This window comes from Hibiscus syriacus, unplaced genomic scaffold (assembly GCF_006381635.1).
Source record: "Hibiscus syriacus cultivar Baekdansim isolate YM2019G1 unplaced genomic scaffold, ASM638163v2 tig00110430_pilon, whole genome shotgun sequence".
NCBI classification, from domain to species: Eukaryota; Viridiplantae; Streptophyta; class Magnoliopsida; order Malvales; family Malvaceae; genus Hibiscus; species Hibiscus syriacus.
The window spans coordinates 193,874-216,640 of NW_024062734.1; the positions used below are offsets into that span (position 1 = coordinate 193,874).

The 22,767-nt window shown below is 36.6% G+C and overlaps 1 protein-coding gene and 2 pseudogenes across 1 annotated transcript; all 3 read left to right on the forward strand.

Annotated features, from left to right (window-relative positions):
- Window positions 1–2,589: 2,589 nt before the first annotated feature.
- On the forward strand, window positions 2,590–7,036 carry LOC120125274 (deoxynucleoside triphosphate triphosphohydrolase SAMHD1 homolog). The gene is made up of 19 exons (XM_039143749.1): window positions 2,590–2,920; window positions 3,682–3,719; window positions 3,824–3,846; window positions 3,920–4,026; window positions 4,117–4,168; window positions 4,268–4,352; window positions 4,739–4,829; window positions 4,924–4,962; window positions 5,082–5,149; window positions 5,246–5,308; window positions 5,468–5,523; window positions 5,607–5,680; window positions 5,795–5,887; window positions 5,966–6,067; window positions 6,163–6,243; window positions 6,326–6,417; window positions 6,525–6,540; window positions 6,627–6,737; window positions 6,811–7,036. The coding sequence occupies exons 1-19, from the start codon at window positions 2,807–2,809 to the stop codon at window positions 6,916–6,918; spliced, it is 1,413 nt and encodes a 470-aa protein (XP_038999680.1). The 5' UTR covers window positions 2,590–2,806; the 3' UTR covers window positions 6,919–7,036.
- A 585-nt stretch (window positions 7,037–7,621) lies between these two features.
- On the forward strand, window positions 7,622–15,297 carry LOC120125294 (annotated as a pseudogene).
- Window positions 15,298–16,533: 1,236 nt separating this feature from the next.
- LOC120125384 lies at window positions 16,534–22,078 on the forward strand (annotated as a pseudogene).
- The last annotated feature ends 689 nt before the right edge of the window (window positions 22,079–22,767 follow it).

The following is a 22,767-nucleotide window of genomic DNA, read 5'->3' on the forward strand; positions in this document are numbered from 1 at the left end:
CCCTACGGGTATCGAAATCAAACATGCAATATCAATACTCTATGAATGAGTATTGATACTCCCTTCCAAAATTTCTCTTATTTTAACCCTGGCTGAAGAACAATATCGGTATTGTTCTACCAGTACAGATACTCGGGCATAGAAATGTCCTATTTTGGGCACGAAAAATCCTATCTTTCTACCCCAAGCCCTACTGAAATTCCTAATTGATATTTAAGCCTTATGTATGATTAAAAGGATCATAAAAGGGCTTTTTAACACACTAAAACATCACAAGATGTAATTTATTATGGACATGCTTCATAGCTCATGCAACCTACCAAAACACACCTAATGATCTACATGTGGTAGAGATGAGTTAGAAGTATGTAATCTTTGTTTCCTAAGCTGTTGTGGACGTTCAAACCTCAACACTTTCCTCTAGCTTTGGAATTTTCTCCAACTTCTTTCACTAAGCAAGAGATCAACACAAATGTTACTATCTAAATTTAGAGGTTAAGAAGGGTTTAAGAATACTTTCTAAGGCAGCGCTGATACATCTTACTACATAAGATAAAGATACGTCCAGTAAAATGTGCCTTTGTTAAGCCGGAGTGGTGGACTAACTGGACTTGCTTTTATCCTACGTGAACGTGATCAATAAGAATGTTATTTTTCCTAAATTTTTTTGAGTGACATTTTCATAATTAAATTAAAATGAATATCACTCCTGAAAATTAACCCAATAAAACATAGTGTTTATTTTTATTTATTTCTTCAAACCTATATTTTTGGCCTTAATAGCTTCGTTGAATTCAAATAAAATAGAGTTAATTACATCATGTGTCCCCAAAATATGATCCTATTTTAAATTGGCTTTTAAACCTTTAAACACTCTAATTTCATCCTTAAACTATGATTCACAAATTAAATTAATCCTTAAACTTTTAAAATTTACAATTCATCCCTAAATTAAGACTCTTATTCTAAATTGATCCCCAAAATTTTGAATTTTCAAATTTCATCTCTAAATTCATCCAAATTTGTAGCCGGTTTCAATCATAATTTAACCTAATTTTTTTCAAACATATAATAGTATAACTTGGGCTAACAATTTTATAAAATCCATCCATCCATCTCCAACTTTGTTTATATAAAAATCCAGCATCCATTTTTGCAAGTTATTTTATATATAGATCACTAAGTTAGTAATACAAAAACGAAATATTACTTTATTATGACAACTTTATACAGTTAAAATAAATCATTAGCCTAACCTTTTTAATTTGTAATTAAATATGAATTTATTCTTCTATTTTAAATAAAATATCAAATCATATTAGTATAAAAAATTAAAAAAATAATAAAATGATGAAGTTTAAATATATTTTTAATATTTTAACTTATTACAACCCATATAATTCTGAAAACAGCTTATAGCTTTGAAACATTTTTAGATTCCTTCTATGAGTAACTGCTTCGTTTAATTAATCAATAGTAATTATAATTATTACACTATTAAAATAGTTAATTTATATACTTGATAACGGGCTGTGTTATAATTACATTTTAAATTTTATATATTTATATAAATTAATATATTAATTTTCATATAACATTCATTTTTTTTTCCTTCATCAAATTTCCAATCCACCGAATAACGGCTGTCAATTAAAAAGGGTAAATTACACGGTTCCTCACTCTACTTTACTCTCTCCAATTTTGCTCACTGAACTTTTAATTTTTCTAATTTGCTAACTGAATTTTACAGATTGAATCATTTTGCTCACTTTGCCGTTAACATTTTAAAGGCGTTATGACATGACACAGGAGTCAAAATGATGTCGTTTTGACAAACTCAAATATACTCTAAAATGATGTCGTTTTGGTAAGTAAAATATGAGATAGAGTAAAGTTTAATGACTCATGGTGTAATTTATCTTTTTTTTTTCCTTCTCTTCTTCATTTTCTCTCAGTCGGTCACCACATCATTTTTATTTAGACCATCGTAGATGGTGGACGTTCGATCCCAAAATGGGTCAGGTCGATTCGTTTCGACCCCCTAAGTTTAGATCTGGGTGTTGTTTCACCGGAAAATATCCCAAAACCCGTGAATTTGGGCTGAAACGTTTCAGTTTCCTCACTTTCAATCTCAAATTTGTGGAATTCGGAGCAACTTGCGACAAAATGAAGGTCGGATTCAAACTCACAACGTTAAGGCGAAGCGACCCATCCCATTTTGAGACCAAACGGTCACCATCTACGACAGTCAACGGTGGTCGACGGTGGCATTCGACCACTTTCTATTTTTATTTTATTTTTTAATTTTTTATATTAAATAAAAAAAATCAGACGTTTGAGAGAAAACGGAGAGTGAGCAAAATGATTAAATCTGTAAAGTTCAGCAAACAAATTAGGAGAGATAGTAAAGTAGAGTGAGAAACCGTATAATTTACCCTTAAAAATAATAAATTTATCATTAAAATTATTGGATAGTGAAGTCCACGCGCCTACCCCAAGAACGCGTTCACGAACAAATCGCTCTTTTAGCGGCATTAATTTTCGCTTCGCCTCCGCTCCAACTTTCCTGCGCTTATAATAACCGCTTTCTTTCACTCTCTCGCTTCTCATCTCATAATTTTCCAACTAAGAAGCCGGTAGTCATCTATCTCCCTCTCGCTGTTTGAAACCTTAGCACAGCTCAAATAAAACGAATTTGAAACTCGGAGATTTTGATTTTTTTCGTGCTTTTTTTTAAAGCCGTTTCACAGTTTTATGAACTCTGTTTTTCTCTGTTTGGAAATTTGCGTTTCCTCTGTGAAAAAGAATGGGAACGAGTTGGAACGAAGAAGTGACGAGCTGCTACTCATTGTGCTGCCGGGATCGACGATCGTCCAAGCACATCCGCGACAACGTTCACGGCAACATCTACCTTGATAAGGTGTTAGCTTCACTTCCATTTCCGAACTTGCATGCGTGTTTTCTGTGTTTCGATAAGATAAACCGGTTTTGATTTAGTTTATACTACAAAATGCTTTTTTATCTAGAGAATGAAATTTTAATCAGTGAAATATAAAGAAAAGTTTAGGAATCTACAAATCTCATCGTAGAGACGGTTCAGAAGAATATGAGAAGGACCAGTATAATTTAGCGAAAAAGAATTTTGAAGGTGTCAGGAACTCTCCTGCAAATTAACCAAATCCTGCTGATTGGAAAGGAACAAGAGAGGAGAAGAAGATCAGGAGAAAGTATTTTGATAACCAATTTCATGAATCTGTTACAAAATTAGCCCCCTTTATATACAAAATCACTGCAGCAAGCGTAGTCACCAAACACGTTTGGTTCCCCTATTACGCTACCGTTTTATTAACTTCAACTGCGTTTTGTTGCTGACCGATCTTTGAGCTTGCTGAACATTTTGACTTGGCTGCTCAATTGATCTCTCATTCATAACAGAAGGACTGAAGAATATTTTGAATAGATTTAGAAGTTTAAACTCTTTTTTAGCGAAAAAGAAATGTGAAGGAATAACGAATATGTTGAATAGATTTATAACTTTCTACTTTAGAATGGGGGCAGAACATAAAATTAATATTATGTTTCTGAAGATAATGTTGATAATTAAAGTTTTACTTAATATATAATATTTGACCTTTTTTTGGTACAAATAATATTTGAACTTTTGATTTGCTGTTAATGCAGTTTTTCTTAAAGTTTGTTGACACGGAGCAGTTTCAAAGGCAAGATTGATTTGATTTGTTGAGATAATGCATGGTTTTTTATTCTTTTTACATATATAATTAGAAATTACTTTAAGTTTTGATGATTTTACTGTACACTGCAGACTTCGCGATCTAAAGCAACTTGGTAAGCTGAACTTCCTTACATCAGGCTTTTAGGAGCTTGATCCTTTTGCTGATCTAAGTTGATTGCTTTTCAGGTCTGTCGCACATGGTGTACCCAGGAGCTGTTCATTCTCGCTTTGAGCATTCGCTGGGAGTTTATTGGCTTGCTGATGAAGCTGTTCATACAATTAAAGCTCACCAAGTAGGAAAATGACTTCACAGTCTGGTGGTTCTCATTCTGACCCTCCATTATATTAAGACATTCTCTTTATTCGCTTGGGCATACTTGTAGGGTTCGGAGATCAGCATTGAGCGTAATGATATCAACACAGTAAAGCTTGCTGGTAATCATCCTTGTTACCCATTTTTCCTCTCTTTTGAGCCATCTCTTATCCTCTTTTTCTGTATCTAACATTTTCCCCCGTTGCTGGCTACTTACTTAGGACTATTGCATGATGTTGGACATGGACCATTTAGCCATCTGTTTGAGCGCGAGTTTCTTCCCCGGGTGCTTAATGGATCTGAATGGTGATTCTTACATTCATCTCTGGTTATAGATTATTAATATTTGTCTGAGATGTAATCACTGGGTGCAGTACATTGCCTTAGTGAATAGGCAATAGCTCATTATCCTAAGAATAAATACACGATTTGTTTCTAGACAGTCTAGTATTTTTCACTGTTAAGATTATTTCTGCCACGAGTTTGATTCTCTCTTTTTTCATTATGTTCAACAATAAAAATTTTCAGTTTATGCAACCTTCTATGCGTGTTTCATATAAATGACAACATTTCAAAGTTGACACCGCATATTGTGCATCTAAATCTAATACAAGATAAAAGTAACTGCGGTTTATGGTGATCTCTGAATCCTTTAATCCATTTTTTTCTGATTAATTGTTTGAATATTTCAGGTCTCATGAGGACATGTCAGTGAAGGTGATTGATTACATTGTTGATGAGCACAACATTGAAATAGATGCTGCAATGCTTAAGAATGTGAAGGTAGAATTATGTTCTGTGAAATTCCTATTCACTTTGTACATGGAAATTAGCTATATGGAATGCGGGGATTGATATAATTTTCCCATTTCAACAGGACATGGTACTTGCTAGCTCAGCAAATTCTTTTCAAAATGTAAGCGAGTAATCACAAGAATTTACCTAAATCTTGTATGCTCTCTCATATTATTGCCTGTTTTTTTATTTCTTCATCAATTTCTCTGCCATCACAATTTTAAATTTCCATTAATGTAGACTGTGAACGAAAAGCGTTTTCTATACGATATTGTTGCAAATGGTAGAAATGGAATAGATGTTGATAAGTAAGTATACTGATTTCCCGTATCGGGAATTAATTTTAAACTTGACTACACTACAATGGTTTCGAAAGTAGAGTCGATGATTATATTTCCTTGCAGATTTGACTATATTGAACGCGACTCTCGTGCTTGTGACCTTGGCTTCAATTTTCAGTTTCAGAGGTAGGGATAGATTCATAATGATCATCACTTATTGGTAAATACATAATGTGATGAGCTGTTAAGTTTCAAGCTAATTGAACATTTCTGCATCTGCAAAGTTGCAGTTATTGGGCATATTTTGCAGTGGTACACATTCTTCATGTTCATTTTAACCTGCAGGTTAATGGAAACGATGAGAGTGATGGAAGACGAGATATGCTACCGGGCGAAGGATTGTTAGTATTTGTCCAAATTTATTATCTTCATCAGTTCATCGAATAATTACATCTTCAGCTAATATACTCCATGTTTCTGACAGATCTGACTGTCCACAAGTTATTTGCTACTCGAGCTGATTTACATAGAACAGTTTACACACATGCTAAAGTAAAGGTACTCTGCAACTACTCTCTGTCTATCGTATTTAGAGCCTATTTTCAAGTAGAATATTTAATCAGTAAACGCAATGGTCTTTTGATGCTTTGTCATTTTTTCTTATTTATCCAGGCAATAGAACTCATGGTTGTAGATGCTTTAACATTAGCAAATGGTGAACTGAGTATATCGGCATCAATCCATGAGCCAGCTGAATTTTGGAAGGTCTTTTGAGCTTTAAGCATTTTTTATTATTTGCACGTATCTTCAACATTCCAATTTTATTCCCTTTGAGAACTGCAGTTAGATGATTCAATAGTAAAACAAATTGAAACCTCTGATAAACAAGAGCTGAAGAAAGCGAGAGATCTGGTCTGGCGCATCCGGAAAAGAGACCTATACCAGGTATTCTTTAACAAATAATATATCAAATAGGGTTTTCTTTCTTCTTTGAAAGAAATTTTGGATTGTCCACTTCAACAATTCATTACATTTTGCAGTTCTGTAATGAGTATATTGTTCCAAAGGACAAGCAAGAGCATTTCAAGTCCATCACTCCTCAAGATATTGTTTGTTCTCAGGTGCCAAAATAAAAAGAATTTTAAGCTAGATTCTTCACTCAGAGTAATATCTAACTGACATGAAAATTGATCTTGCCATTAGAAAAATGGTGACCCCCCATTGAAAGAGGAAGATATTGCTGTGAGCATTGTGAAAATTGACCTGACTCGCGGGAGGAATAACCCTCTCGAAAGGTACTTGCCAATGGACATAATGTTTCCATTTAAGTTACTTTTTTTACTCTTGAACAAAGTTAACAGATTTGTGATGGCTCTCCTTGAACATGTATTTCCACATCCAGCATCAAGTTTTTCCAGGTACTAACATCACTTCCTCCCTAGTTGTGTTTTTGTGACACTGAAACTAATTTAATATACCGGCCGTGTTCGGAGTTCTTGATCAGGATTACGAGACTGATTTCAAATTTCCTATACGAGATGAGCTCATAAGTCACCTGCTGCCTTCATTTTATCAAGATATGATTGTCAGAGTATACTCCAAGAAATCTGAACTGGTATCCTCCTAAAATTCTTAGATTTAATTTCCATGATATTGATAATATATGTAATATATGTATGTGTATGTAGGTAGGAGCAGTTTCTAAGGCCTTTGAAAATTATCAGCTAAAGACATATGGAAGGAAAGCACAAGTTCATGATACCCCTGAGAAGAAGAAAAGCCGGCTTAGATATTAATCACACACTACCTTCATATATACAAATACAATATTATACTCGGTTTACTAATTTACAATACTCGTATGGCTTGACCGAGTAATTTCCTAAACCACATTTTAATACTAAGAAACTGGCTATGGCATGAATCTAAAATTCTGTAGCTTTAACCCAATTTTAACCAAGGCCTCATCTCTTGTGATCCTATTCTTTCAGGTAATACAAATATTGACATAGTTAATTGGTTGCTGTGCTGTTACTATTTATGATCTTTTCTGTTTTTTTTTCCTTATTGATATTAATCTTGTATTAAGCACATCTGAAATTGAAGTGTTATAAATTATTCAAATATTATTATCTAAATATGAATTAAATTTTAAACTATACGTAATATATGTAGGTAGGAGCAGTTTCTAAGGCCTTTGAAAATTATCAGATGAAGACATATGGAAGGAAAGCACAAGTTCATGATGCTCCTGAGAAGAAGAAAAACCGGAATATTATTATCTAAATATGAATTAAATTTTAAACTATACGTAAAATATTTAAATATGTTAAAAGTTTTATGATTAATATTTGAATTATTTTATAGATAAATATATTTTTTATTTGTAATTCGAAGTCAGATTCGGACATGTGGATTCACATCGAATAATAATATTAACATTCGAATGAATATGCAACAAATCTTATGAAGGCAGCAATTGGATTAGAAACTGAAATTAAGAACCCAAACTTGTGTTAATCTTGGTTTTATGTTACAGTTACCTGTTTCCTGTTTAAAGAACTCAATAATTTAACACAAGCCCAGATTTTCATACCAGAAGAAGAAGAAGAAGAAGAAGACCATGTTGTTAGAAGACAAAGCTGACTCACGGTGTTCCACGTTCATAATCCCAGTGTTCTTAATCCTTATTACAGGTGCAAACTCATTTAGCTTCTTTTAATTCATAACAGTTTTGTTGCTCTTATCTTGAACAATTGTATCCCTAGTGATCCATTTATGTTTGATGAAATTACAAGCGCTTTAGATTTGCAGCTTTTACTGCTGCTGTTTCAGGGAGTTTTTCACTAGACGGAGACAAAGAAGTGGTGATGAACCTGAAATTTTTTCTTGAAACACAAAACCGAGTGAATCGAGGAAGATACGTGGAGTGGAACCAAAGGAGCTCAAATCCATGTGATTGGCATGGAGTCTTGTGCTCTAATGGCGGGGCAAGAATCATTGGTATAGACCTTTCGGACAGCAAGATTTCAGGGGAAATATTCAACAACTTCTAAGCCTTAACTGAACTTCAACATCTTGATCTCTCAAAAAACACACTGAATGGACCTGTTCTTGACGATTTGAATCAATGCCACAACCTGATGTACCTCAACTTATCACACAATATCCTCGAAGGTGAGCTGAACTTGACTGGATTGACCAGTTTAGAGAAGCTTGATTTGTCCACTAATCGGTTCCATGGGGAGGTTAAGTTTAGTCTCCCAGAATTTTGCCATAGACTAGTTGTTGCAAATCTTTCGATGAACTGTTTCTCCGGTCGACTCGATTACTTCGATGGGTACACGAATTTGCAGTATCTGGACTTGAGCTCCAACCATTTTGGTGGTAACATTTGGACAGGGTTTGCAAGGCTGATTGAGTTTTCACTTTCTGGAAACTATGTTACAGAATCAATCACAGCATCATGCTTTAGGGAGAATTGTAGTTTGCAGGTATTGGATTTATCAGAAAACAAGTTCCATGGTGAAGTTCCGGTTGAGATTTCGAATTGCAAGAATTTGGTCACCCTGAATCTGTGGGGAAACGACTTTTCAGGGCCAATTCCCTCAGTGCTGTTGGGAAATAAACCAAGTACGAGTAATTTTCCTATAACCAGATTATTAAGAATGCGAAATAAAAACGGAAAAATAATACCCGAAAATTGATAACGGAGATCAGCCAATTGTGCTTACGTCTCCGGACTGCTGCAGACTTTTTACTAAGAGAGAAAATTTACAGGTGTTTACAAAACACTCATTACTCACAAGAAACTCTCTAGTATTGGGAGAAAGAAATGATTTGGGATTTTGGAATGATTTTGAAGTTAAATGAGCTAGGGTATTTATAGTTGAAACTTAGGGACTAATCTTGTAATTACCCTAAAATACAATGGATCAATGTATGATTTATCCATTACCATTTTCAAACAATTAGGCAGCCCACCTTTGAATTGTGCGTTTGGCGGTGCCAAACATTTGTAGAAAACCAATTTAGCCGCCCCATGTTGAAATCAATTTAGTTGCCCCCTATTTTGACTTTTCTCCAACAATCTCCCGCTTGAAGACTGATTTTAATATGTCTTCACACCTCGATCAATGCAGCAGTATTTCTGATCTTGTTATTCTAGCATGTCAACTGAAGTTGAACACAACTTCAGTTTGTCTGTGGTCACCGTCTTTATCAACATGTCTGCCGGATTTTGAGCTCCACTAATCTTTTCAAGTTTCAAAATCCCATCTTCCAGAAGAGACCGGATAAAATGATATCGTAATTGTATGTGCTTCGTCCTGGAATGAAAAGACGGATTCTTCGCTAGATGGATAGCACTTTGACTGTCGCAATACAAGACATTGTTTTCTTGTTTCTTGCCTAACTCTTCCAAGAAACTTTGGAGCCAAACCATCTCCTTGCTGGCTTCCGTAACAGCGACATATTCTGCTTCAGTTGTGGAGAGAGCAACTATCTTCTGTAGTTGAGAAACCCAACTTACTGCGGTTCCTCCTAGAGTATAGACATACACTGTAGTGCTCCTTCTGATGTCAACATTTCCGGCTAAGTCAGCATCTACATAGCCTGTCAGTATCGTATCTCCACCTTTGAAACAAAGTGCTTTGTTTGTGGTACCTCGAAGATATCTGAGGATCCATTTGACTGTTTCCTAGTGTACTTTGCCCAGATTATTCATGTACCTGCTAACAGCTCCCATTGCATGAGCAATATCTGGTCTGGTACAAACCATGGCATACATCGGACTTCCAATTGCTGAGGCATACGGCACCTTCACCATTTGTGCACGTTCTTCCTCCGTGTTTGGTGATTGGTCTTTGGAGAGTCTGAAATGAACACCTAAAGGTGTACTTACTGGTTTAGCATCTTGCATGTTGAACCTGGAGAGTACTTTGTTGATTTACTCAGCCTGTGATAACATCAAAGTCCCCGACTTTGTGTCTCTCTTGATTCTCATCCCAAGAATCTGCTTTGTAGCGCCCAGATCCTTCATAGCAAACTGCTTCGACAATTTTTGCTTCAAGTTTATAATCTCTTGCATGTCTGAGCCTGCAACGAGCATGTCATCAACATACAACAATAAAATAATGAAGTTGTTGTCGAACCTCTTGATGTAACAATAATGATCTGCTTGGCATTTGGTAAAACCACTGCTACCCATGAAACTATCGAACTTTTTGTACCATTGTCTAGGAGCTTGTTTTAAACCATACAAACTCTTCTTCAACCTGCATACCATATTTTTCTTGCCTGCCTCTATGAAGCCTTCTGGCTGCCTCATATAGATTTCTTCCTCCAAATCACCATGAAGGAAAGTTGTCTTTACATCTAACTGCTCAAGATGTAAATTCTCTGCAGCTACAATTTTCAACACCAGTCTGATTGTAGATAGCTTCACGACTGGAGAGAAAATTTCATTGTAGTCAATACCTTCTTTTTGCTGAAAGCCTTTGACAACCAATCTTGCTTTGTCATCGTGCTCTTCTTGCGTTTGCTCCCATCGTGCTCTTCTTTGATCTTGTAAATCCACTTGTTATGGAGTGCTTTCTTGCCTGATGGTAATTTAGCTAATTCCCACGTCTGATTTGACATAGGCGAGTCCATCTCATCTTTCATGGAAGACTCCCACTTGACTGAATCCTCCACTTGCATTGCTTCATCATAGAACTCTGGTTCACCATTGTCAGTCAGCAACAAGTAGTGCAAAGAAGGCGAATAACGTTGGGTTGGTTTAAGAATTCTGGAGGAGCGTCTCAGTTTTGGTGTGACTGGTTCTTCTTGAACTGCTTCAGGACTGACCTGAACATCATTTCCAGAAATCTCATCGAACTCAACAAATTCCTTTGTTTCAGCTTCGGTATTGGAGCTACTTGATTCTATGGTTGCCCTGTCTTTGTACATCACATTCTCATTGAAAATAACATCTCTGCTTCTAATGATCTTCCAATTTTCATAGTCCCAAAATCGGTAACCGAACTCATCACCACCATAACCAACAAAGACACATTTGTTGGACTTGACATCAAGTTTACTTCTTTCAGTAGAGTCTATGTGTACATAAGAAATACAACCAAACACTCTTAAGTGTGAAAGGTTTATTTCTTTCTTGCTCCAAACTTCCTATGGTATTCTGCGATCCAAAGGAACTGAGGGCCCACGGTTGATCAAGTAAGCTGCAGTGTTGATAACTTCAGCCCATAGAAATTTGGGCAATCCGGCATGTATCCTCATGCTTCTGGCACGTTCATTCAGAGTTCTGTTCATGCGCTCTGCTACGCCATTCTGCTGCGGTGTCATGGGAACTGTTGTCTCCATCTTGATCCCATTATTTGCGCAGAAATCTATGAATCTACGATTTCTGTACTCTCCTCCATTGTCAGACCTCAACTGCTTGACTTTCAGACCAGTCTCATTTTCCACCATGACCTTCCATTTTATGAAGGTATCGAAGACTTCTGATTTCTTCTTCAGAAAATAAACCCACACCTTCCTTGTTGAATCATCGATGAAGGTGACATAATATAGTGAGCCTGCTAGAGATGTAACTGAGGATGATCCCCATACATCAGTATGAACCAATTCTAACCTTTCTACCTTGGGTGTCTTGCCAATCTTTGTAAAAACTGACTTTCTTTTGTTTGCCAAAGATGCAATCCTCGCATAGTCCGACATCTACATTCTTTAGATCCGGCAGCTTCCCTTTTGATAAAAGTGTCTTCATCCCTTTCTCGCTCATATGGCCAAGCCTTTGGTGCCATAGGTTTGATTTTCCATCAGCATCTGCTACTGTAATGATATTCTCTAAATTTGAGGTTACATAGAGAGTACCAGTCTTCTTACCACGAGCAATGACGAGTGCTCCTTTGGTAATCTTCCATTCACAGCCTGAAAAGGTTGTACTGTATCCTTCTCCATCAAGCTGTCATACAGAAATCAAATTTCTTTTGAGACTAGGAATATGTGTCACTCCTGTCAGCTTACAGGTGGTCTGGTTTGGCAGCTTTAGTCGGATGTCTCCTTTTCCGACGATCTTCAAGGTTTCATCATCAGCAAGATGAACCTTCCCAAAATCACCACTGACATAGTTCTCCATGATTTCTTGGCATGACGTGGAGTGGAAAGATGCCCCTGAATCCAAAATCCATGATTCAGTCGGACTATTGACGCTTAAAATCATGGCATCACCTGTCTCCTCCATCATGTTGGTAGATTCCTGTGCGCCGGTATTTTTCTTCGGTGCTTGGCAATCTCTTTTGAAGTGATCTTCTTGCCGCAATTATAACATGTAAAATCTTTATTTCCTGTTCTTGATTTTCCCCTTCTGGATTTCGATCTGCTACGATTTGAATTCCTTTCTGAAGTTCTCCCTCTGGACTCGTGTGCAAGGCTGAGGAGGTTGATGCTTCACCCGATTCTCTCCGTCGAATTTCTTCGCTCAGTACTAGATCCCGAACATCGTCGAATTTTAATTTGTTGTTTCCCGACGAACTGCTGACTGCTGTAGCAGTATCATTCCAACTGTCTGGTAAAGATGATAAGAGAATTAAAGCTCGAACTTCATCATCGAATTCAATTTCCACTGAACTCAACTGGGTTGTGATTGTGTTGAGTTCATTTAGGTGTTATGCCACCGATGCCCATTCCGTCATCCGCAAATTGAATAATCGCCTCATCAAATGAATTTTGTTTGAGGCCAGTGGCTTCTCATACATACTGGAGAGAGCCGCCATAAGACCCGCCGTGGTCTTTTCCTTTGCTATGTTGAAAGCAACATTGCGGGATAACGTCAGTCGGATAACTCCGAGGGCTTGTCTGTCGAGAAGAGCACAGTCTTCATTCTTCATGCCCTCTGGTTGTTTTCCTGAGAGGGGTTGATATAGATTTTTCTGGTATAGAAAATCTTCAATTTGCATCTTCCAAAATCCAAAGTTCGCACCATCGAACTTTCAATTTTCACCTTCCCTTCGTCTGCAGCCATCGCTCCCACTCGAATCTGGCTTCGTTTGAATCGTTTCTGACAATTTCTGCGAACCGCCGTGTATTAGAACACCTCCGTCGACAAACTCGTATCGCCGACCGAATTTTACTATTCATGAAATTCACTATTCACGTTAATAGTAACCCCGCAAAAAATTGACAGAATTCACAACCAAAAGCTATGATACCAGTTGTTGGGAAATAAACCAAGTACGAGTAATTTTCCTATAATCAGATTATTAAGAATGCGAAATAAAAACGAAAAAATAATACCCGAAAATTGATAACGGAGTTCAACCAATTGTGCTTACGTCTCCGGACTGTTGCAGATCTTTTACTAAGAGAGAAAATTTACATGTGTTTACAAAACACTCATTACTCATAAGAAACTCTCTAGTATTGGGAGAAAGAAATGATTTGGGATTTTGGGATGATTTTGAAGCTAAATGAGCTAGGGTATTTATAGTTGAAACTTAGGGACTAATCTTGTAATTACCCTAAAATACAATGGCTCGAAGTATGATTTATCCATTACCATTTTCAAACAATTAGACAACCCACATTTGAATTGTGCGTTTGGCAGTGTCAAACATTTGTTGAAAACCAATTTAGCCGCCCCATGTTGAAATCAATTTAGTTGCCCCCTATTTTGACTTTTCTCCAACAAGTGTTGGGATCAGTTTCGACCTTGGAAGGCTTACTATTGGGGAACAATCGTTTTTCTGGAGTAATTCCTGAATCTCTTTTGAACCTTAAGAATTTGGCCTTACTGGATTTGAGCAAGAAGTTTTAGTGGAGAAGTACAAGAGATTTTTGGGAGATTCAGATGGTTGAAATCTCTTGCACTTCATGGGAATTCATACACAGATGGATTCCTTTCTTTGGGATTCACAATCTATCGAATATGTCTCGACTTGATCTAAGTTACAATAACTTTTCTGGGGGGTTACCTGTTGAAATCTCTCGAATGGTAGGCTTGGAGTTCTTAATCTTAGCCTACAATCAATTTACCGGCGACATACCATTTGAGTATGGGGACTTGTCAAATCTACAAGTCCTTGATCTCTCCTTCAATGGCTCTCCGGATCGATCCCAGCTTCCCTCGGAAACTTGAGATCCCTACTGCGGTTAATGCTTGCAAACAACTCATTAACGGGCGAAATCCCCTTGAACTTGGAAACTGCACCAGCCTATTATGGCTAAACCTTGCTAACAACCAACTTTCCGGGAAATTCCCTCTCGAGTTGACAAATATCGGAAGAACTCCGAATCCGACATTTGAATCAAATTGGAAAAGAAAGCTGTTGAATGTCGGTCCTACGGAGTGCTCGGTCGCTAAGAGATTGCTAAACATGGACTACTCACCTTTGGGTTTAGTGTACACAATTTTTACCATGAAGACTTGTAGAAGCATATGGGATCGATTGCTTAAAGGATATGGTTTTTTCCAAATCTGCGCCGGAGGCTCACTGGTTCGGGAATACGTGGTCTCATGTTTTCTTCAGCTTAGTGGGAATCAACTTACAGGCGAGGTCCCTTCAGATATTGGTGAGATGCAACATTTGAGTGTGTTAGATTTTGGTTCCAATGAATTCAATGGGGAACTGCCTATAGAGCTGGAGAAGCTGCCGCTTCTAGTCCTAAACGTTTCAAGGAACAGATTTTCAGGCCGAATTCCGACGGAAATAGGAAACATCAAATGCTTACAGGATCTTGATTTGTCACTCAACAATTTTTCAGGCATATTTCCTGAGGAGCTTAGTTAGTTGACTGACCTAAGCAACTTCAACATTTCGTTCAATCCATTCATTGCTGGTAGAATTCCAGTAACGGGACAATTGGCAACATTCGGGAAAGAATCCTTCCTGGGAAATCCACTATTGCAGATTCCGAATTTCATCTTGGACGGTCGACTTTCACCGCCGTCATTGTCACCACCGCCTCCGCCGCCGCCGTTAAAGTCTAATGATGAAAGTGAATTTTGGAAAGCATTGCTAACAGGTTACGGCTGTGGAATGCCATTCGGAGTAGCTATGTTATGTTTCACTTTTCGAAAACGTGAACCAAATTGGTTTGTCACGATTGTTGATGGCATCCATGAATGGAAGGCGAAACGGTTACTGAAGAGGAAGCTGGCTCGAAGAATCTGACAATGCGCTTGTAGAAATTGAATAGCTTTAAGAATGTATTGTATTTGCTGAGATGGTTTCAAATAATTTGATGAAGACATTGGTCCTATTGACGAAGGACAATGTTCTTGGCTACTTTAATTTAAGAGTTTTACTTAACTCTGTTCAAAAAAAAAAAAACCCTAACTTGCTTTCATGAACACCAACATACGCTGGACAGAATCGAAGAGAGTAATTGGAGTAATCGTCTTTGAAAAATTTAAATTAATAATCTGTTTATATCATTAAAAATTTATAAATTCGTATTCTTTAGTGGTTAAAGACTTTATATTATCATTTTTTACGGTCTCAAATTCGAGCACTGTGTATGCACAATAATATAAATATTTATTGTCAAATAATTAAGAATCGTTAAATAAGTATTATCTCGTATTTACTCTAGATTTGAACAAAAATCCTTAATTACTTGATATTAATGTATCTACATATAATATTAATTTTTTTATTTTAATTTATTTATAATTATAATTTAATGCATTGATAATCAATAAAATAAATTTAATTTAATATGAATATACAGTACGTTCTCATATTATTATGACTTTCTCTAATAATAATAATAATATTATTATTATAGAAGTTACCAATATATTATATTTTTTTTAATATCAATTTAGTTACATAATAAATTATAAAAATATTTTTATTTGCTCAAAAGTTTACTAGATTGTGCTTTTATTAGTTTATATAGACAGCTTAAATATAAATAATGGATGAATATAGATTATAATTTTATGTATTTTTTTTAATTAAAGTTAAAATTTTATAATCAACAATTAGTTGATTTAATAAGATGAGATATTAATATATCCTTTAAATAAAATCATTTATTTGAATTCTGATATTTGAACGAAACAAATTAAATTAGAAGAATCAATATTCAATCCAATTTGATTGAAAAATAAATCAAATAAAAAATAAAATTTTAAACATATAATTAAACTAAATCTAAATTCATATATTGAATTATACATTAAATGAAGTATAAATTTATTTATTTTATCCCTTTTAATAATAGCAATTCAATTTCAGTAAAAACCACATTTAGCCCCATTAATGGGCCACATTAAGGAAACTGAAGCCCAGAATCATATCATACACCGACACCAAGAAATCTTTCCCCCATTAACATTCACGCGCTTTTCTTACCCTTCCTCTTATGTCCTTCCTATGTAGTATAAGTTTAGGGCACTTAGATGACGGCATGAACTGAGCATCGGATTTTGATTTGAAGTTTTATCACAAAATACAAAATCTACTTTAAATTAATATCATTCTTTTGGAAATCTTTTCTGGATTCATCGCTTGATCTCTTTCTTCTTCAATGGCTGATTCTCCCTCCTCTATGGAAGCCCTAGATAATACCAGCAATTCCCAATCTAAACCCGATTCTGATAACCCGAATCCGTCACCAGCCCAACCCGATCCCGCTCCTTCCTCGACCACGACGACACACCTCCAACCAAACCCTAACCCTAGCGCTGCTTTGGTAACTCAACCTCCTCCCGCGGTTCCTTCCTACTTGACGCCCCAGCCGATCTCCGGAGCGGCAACCGCCGTCCCTGCGGCGCCGCCTTCATTCCGTACGGTACCGCAGTTCTTGCCGTTATCGAATTTTTCAGCTCCTGGCTTGCAGCCGCCCGGCGTGAATTTGGCTCCTGGTTCTGTTCCGCCGATGATGATGCAGTACCAGGGCCCTCCGGGTCAGGTTCCGAACCCTGCCCTTAGACCATTTGCTCCGATTCCAAATGGATATGCAGCCGTACCGGGAGCTCCGGGCATCCATGCCTCCTCCGGGTGGGTTATTCCTTCGATTCTAAAGTGGGTGCATAATTGTGAATTTAATTCGAAGATTGATCTTTAATCTGACTTTTTATATTATTAAGTTGACTAGCAATTTCTCATATGTATGTAGTTGTGCTTATTGCTTGTCTGTGATATTTTCTGGTGCAAATGTTATGAATGTGCTCTGATAAAATCCTTAGTTAGTGTAAGCGAATTAGGGATTGAAAATAAATAACTTTTGGAGATGTATTGAATAAGGGGGACGGACGGAATGTTTTCTCCTACAAAGTCTGTGTCTTGATTGAATAAGGTTGAAAGAAATCTTGACGAGGCTTCAATTCATATTTTTAATCCTGTTTTCCTTGTCTCTCGCTTAGAGTTAAAAAGAAATGTAGATATTTAATATCATATTCAAGTTAAAACCACCTAGAGTTTTAATTGTAATAGGGGAAAATGTGCAGAAAAATTCAATAACTTAACAACTGTGCCATTTTGCTCTAAATTATGTCGCACTCTGTCATGTTAATTTTTAGTAGGATGTATACTTTCTGGTAGTTTTAAGGATAATTTCCCATTCATGGGTTTATGAATTGCCAGCAGCTGACCATGTTAACAACTGAGTGCTCCTTGGCTTTGTATTCTAAGGTATCGCAATCCTCCCAATTACATTTTTCTTTCTCGTCCTCTCCTCTTTGTTTTTTTACGTGGCACTTGGGCTCTAACAGTTGAGATAAATCTAAATGGTGGAATATGAAAGTAGAATTTTGTGTTAAATAATTCATTTGCAAGCATGAGATGCTGGAAGTCTCATGTTATCCAATCCTCAAAATTGTGCAATTGGTGCATGGGATAAGGCTATTAACGAGTGGATGTATGAGGTAAGTGCACTCTACACAGCCATGATTATGAATTCGATGCTATTCTCTTGATGTTTCCTTCAGGTTTGCTAGTCAGCTGGTGATAGTTGCCATGCATGTGGTGCCATCTCTTTATAGTTTTAATGTGTGGTAAAAATAATTTATTTATTATTTTAGAAAATTCATTTCCTGTAAGAGTGCCTAGTTACATTTAAAACATTATCGATATGTTTATTTTGTCAACTTGCTCTGATATGGTTGCATAGATATTGTGTTCTGTTTATGCAGGACTTCTTCGCTATCCTTCTCCCTACCCAGCAATGATTCGGCCTGCATTCCCTCCACGTCCACCTGGAACTATTGGTATGGTTCCAACAGTTTCACGGCCTCCTGTTCCTGGTGTTCGCCCAATTATTCCTCCTATCATCAGACCATCTATTCCCAATGTTACTCCAACAGAGAAACCACAAACTACAGTTTATATTGGCAAGATAGCACCATCTGTGGACAATGACTTCATGCTCTCTCTTCTTCGTGTGAGTTATTATTTTTGTATATTGATGTACTTTTTCCATTTCTGAAGTTGCTCTGCTTATGTTTATTTTTGTGCTTTGGTTTAGTATAATGTTTTTATTTCACCTTTTTGAAGCTTTGTGGACCTGTGAAGAGTTGGAAACGTCCCTCTAATGGGGCTCCAAAAAGTTTTGGGTTTTGTGAATTCGAGTCTGCTGAAGGGGTTCTTCGTGCATTACGTCTACTTAGCAAATTTAATATTGACGGACAAGAATTAATGGTGAGTTCTTTTTATTATCCTTTTAATTTCCGTTTTTTCTTGAAAGTTTTTTTTACATATTGTGTTGTGTGCGTGTGGTGAGGTTTGCTTCTAAATTCACTATGATTGAATATTGTGAAGGTTGGATTATTATCACATTTCGTTTATGTGACAAGCTGTTCAGTTTATTAGAAACTGAATTTGATCAAACTACTATTTTTTACTTCAATTTAAAATGATTGTATCTTATAACCTGTATCATGTATGAAATATAAAATTGAACGGTATGATAAATGATATGTAAAACACGGGAGAAAATTATGAATTACATTAAGCTTTAAGATAGAATTAATCTTCCTGGTTAAATGCAAGGTGTTTCATTATGATCTGTTTTCAATGATTGTGTTGCCTCCTTTTCTAAGCGTTTCTAGATATTTTTTCACTTTAAAATTGTTTCAAATGGGCACTTTACTGGAACTTCTATGCCTTTTTATTCCTAAAATAGATTACTTTAAGGTTGATTATTGGTTCTGTGGAGTAAGTGGCAGTCTGTAAGTAATATTCCTTTAGCAGCAATTGGTTCCGGTCTCTGCATCCTAGAATGAAGGGCAAAGCAATATATTATTCAGTGTTTGTGAGCTGATGTTTCTATTTGAACGATTTACTTCTGCTTGTGGTCATTTCTAGTCCTTGTTTCGTTGATTCTATTTTGCACTAACAGGTAAATGTTAATCAAGCAACAAAGGATTATCTGGTGAAATATGTTGAAAAGAAAACTGAAAATGCAAAGAAACCAAATGAAGCTTCAGCTGCAGGGTCTGATAAAGAAGGTGAAAATGCAGTAGATAATGAGAAGAATGAATCCTCAACTTCTGTCGAGAATTCCAAAACCGGTGACAGTGACAACAAAGAAAAAACTATTGTTGACATTGCCAATTCTGGCATTGTTACTGATGAAGACCGTGAGGCTGATCGAGATGCTTCAGAGAAGCTTGCTGGCATGATTGAGGAGAGGTTAAAGACCAATCCTCTCCCTCCACCTCCTCCACTAACTGCTTCTGATGTTGGTAAATCAAATTCAGATGTTGATCTAGTGCGAAATGGTGAGTTTTTGTGGCTCCATATTTGTGGTTTTGTTGATCTCTTTATTATCTTAATCATGCCAGTCATCAAAATCTATAAAGGTCATGAAATTTTTATGAGAATTACACTGGAGGAAGTAATTATACTTATTATTTTTCAAATAGAGGAGATTATACTAAGTATATTTTGCAGATGGAGCTGAAGGTAAAAATGATGATGGGACTACCAGTGAGGGCAAAGCGACAACTGAAAATGATCGACCAGAGACAAGTTCACCAGAACGTAGGCATGATAGGAGTAGAGACAGAGAGCAAGATCATAAGAGGGAGAAGGAGCGTGAAATTGAAAGATTAGAAAGAGAAACAGAGCGGGAAAGGATGAGAAAAGAGAGGGAGCAGAGAAGGAAGATTGAGGAAGCAGAGCGTGAGTATGAAAAATTTCTTAGAGATTGGGAGCAAAGAGAAAAGGAGAAGGAGAAGCAGAGACAGTATGAGAAGGAGAAGGAAAAAGAGGGAGCGCAAACGAAAGAAGGAGATTCGCTATGATGAAGAGAGGATGATGATGATGATTCGAGAAAAAGGTTGCGCAGGGGTGTTTTGGAGGAAAAGAGAAGGAAGAGGTTGCGGGAGAAGGAGGATGACTTGGCTGATAGACTAAAAGAAGAGAAAGAAATGGCTGAGGCGAAGAAAAGGGCAGAGGAGGAGGAGCTGCAACTGCAGCAGCAACGAGATGCATTAAAGCTTTTGTCTGGTTGCTTTGAAAACGGAGCTGAAAAGACTGTATTGACTGAAGAAGCTAGCGTTGAGAGCAAAGATAAGGCGATTGAACAGCATTATGAGCGCGAATCAAGTCATGAAAACAAGATAGTTGGTATTTGTTCTTCTTCATAACTTCGTCGAATTTAATTATTTTGTTCATCTTGTTTTATTTGTTTTTCTGAAATGAAATACGTTTTTGTATGATAGGTGATGAGAATATGCAAAATGGTTCAGCTGATGAATCAAACACAACCTTTGTTTCTGCCTCGGATACAAGACAGAGTGGGAATGCACCAGCAAGAAAGTTGGGTTTTGGTCTTGTTGGATCTGGAAAGAGGACGACTGTTCCATCTGTTTTCCATGAGGAGGAAGATGATGATGCACAGAAGGAGAAGAAAATGAGGCCTCTAGTTCCCATTGATTACTCTAACGAGGAATTGCAGGCTGTCCAACCTGGTGCACCTTCACCAAATTTGGTTGCAGCTGCTGAATTTGCAAAGCAAATATCGAATGTTAAAGCTAAAGAGGAAAAGCCTGATTCAGAAAGAGAGCAAACCAAGCGTTCATATGATAAATCTAGTAGGGATAAGGATCGTAATGATGAGGATAGAAATCGCAACAGAGACAAGACCAAAGAGAAAATCCCTGACCGGGATAGAGACAGGGAACATGGACAGGGTAAGGTGAAAACAACCGATAACCAGAAGCTTTTGGATGCAAAACAATTAATTGATATGATTCCAAAGACCAAGGAGGAGCTATTTTCATATGAGATAAACTGGAATGTTTATGACCAGGTAAGCATCTTTTCACATGTCTTTTTTCAAACTGTTATTTTCAAACATTCTGTCCTCTGGTTAGGGCTAACTAGTTAAAATAGTGCATAATGTTAGCTTCAATTGCATTAGGCTTGTTCTTCCTTGGCATATATGGAACTAACATGAACATTGCAGTATCCATATTTCTCTTCTGCATTTGTTTGAAATAATCATCTTTGGGCAGATATCTTTTACCTTATAATTTTAGTTTAAACCCAAATTATAAACTTGACACTAATTCTAAGTGGTACTGTCACTTGTGCAGCATGCACTGCATGAGAGAATGAGACCCTGGATTTCAAAGAAAATTATGGAGTTCTTGGGAGAAGAAGAGAAAACTCTGGTTGATTACATCGTATCTAGTACTCAGGAACATGTCAAGGCTTCCCAAATGCTGGAGCTGCTGCAGTCTATATTAGATGAGGAGGCAGAGATGTTTGTGCTTAAGATGTGGAGGATGCTGATATTTGAAATTAAAAAAGTGGAGACTGGTCTGGCTTTGCGTTCGAGATCCTGATCTAACATTGATGCCGTGCTGGCGGTTCATGTGTTGCTCTTCGCTGGGTGAGTCATGGATACATTTTTTTTTCAATCTCTGTTGGTTTTAAGAAGTAAATGTAGAGAGTTTGTAATACTTCTAAGCACAATATAGGTTAAATATCAACCCCGGACAACCTTTTTGGCCGCCTCAATGAAGAGCACTATTGACATTTGACAGTACCCTACTTCATTGTCTACCATATGGAATGAAGTCATGACTCATGTTCTTCACTACTTGTGGTAGCCCTTCCTTTTTCAAGTTTTAAACATCCATTTTCCCATTTCTATTCTATCAAGAACAGAACAATTTTCTTGTATGAAAAGTATTATTGTAGTGCTAACCAAAAATGGTTTTCCATGTTTATATTAAGAGTGCAGTTGTATCAATCTTTGGGTTAGGAAATCTATATTAAGCGGTAATGGATTGAAATGCAACAAGTGAAGAGGGTTCTTACATCATTTTATTCTCCTCATTTTCAAGCTACTCATAAGTTCTTTATGCATAATTAAACCAGATTAACCTCGAATATTTTTAACCCTTCTAATTAAATTAAAATTTAGATCGAGTAGGAACCAACTCCTTTTGCTATTTAAAATTATTTTTATAGCAATATTTGTATATTTTATAATCAAATTTACATAAAATTCCATCAAATAATGCAGGACGTTTGCTGTCAAAGTTTTCTAGGTGAGTCACCATGCTTCAATACTTTGGGAAGAGGGTGACTAATTCAACTATAACATGACAATGAAAAAGAGTAAATTTCCTCTGCAATACGAGCCGGCAGCAACCATCATTTTTTAAATATAGTTAAGCC

Coding starts and splice junctions, on each gene's coding strand:
- LOC120125274 (XM_039143749.1), top strand. CDS start 2,807: ATGGGAACGAGTTGGAACGAAGAAGTGACGAGCTGCTACTCATTGTGC. Junction 3,720..3,823: donor GACACGGAGCAGTTTCAAAG/GCAAGATTGATT, acceptor TGTACACTGCAG/ACTTCGCGATCTAAAGCAAC. Junction 6,738..6,810: donor ACTCCAAGAAATCTGAACTG/GTATCCTCCTAA, acceptor ATGTGTATGTAG/GTAGGAGCAGTTTCTAAGGC.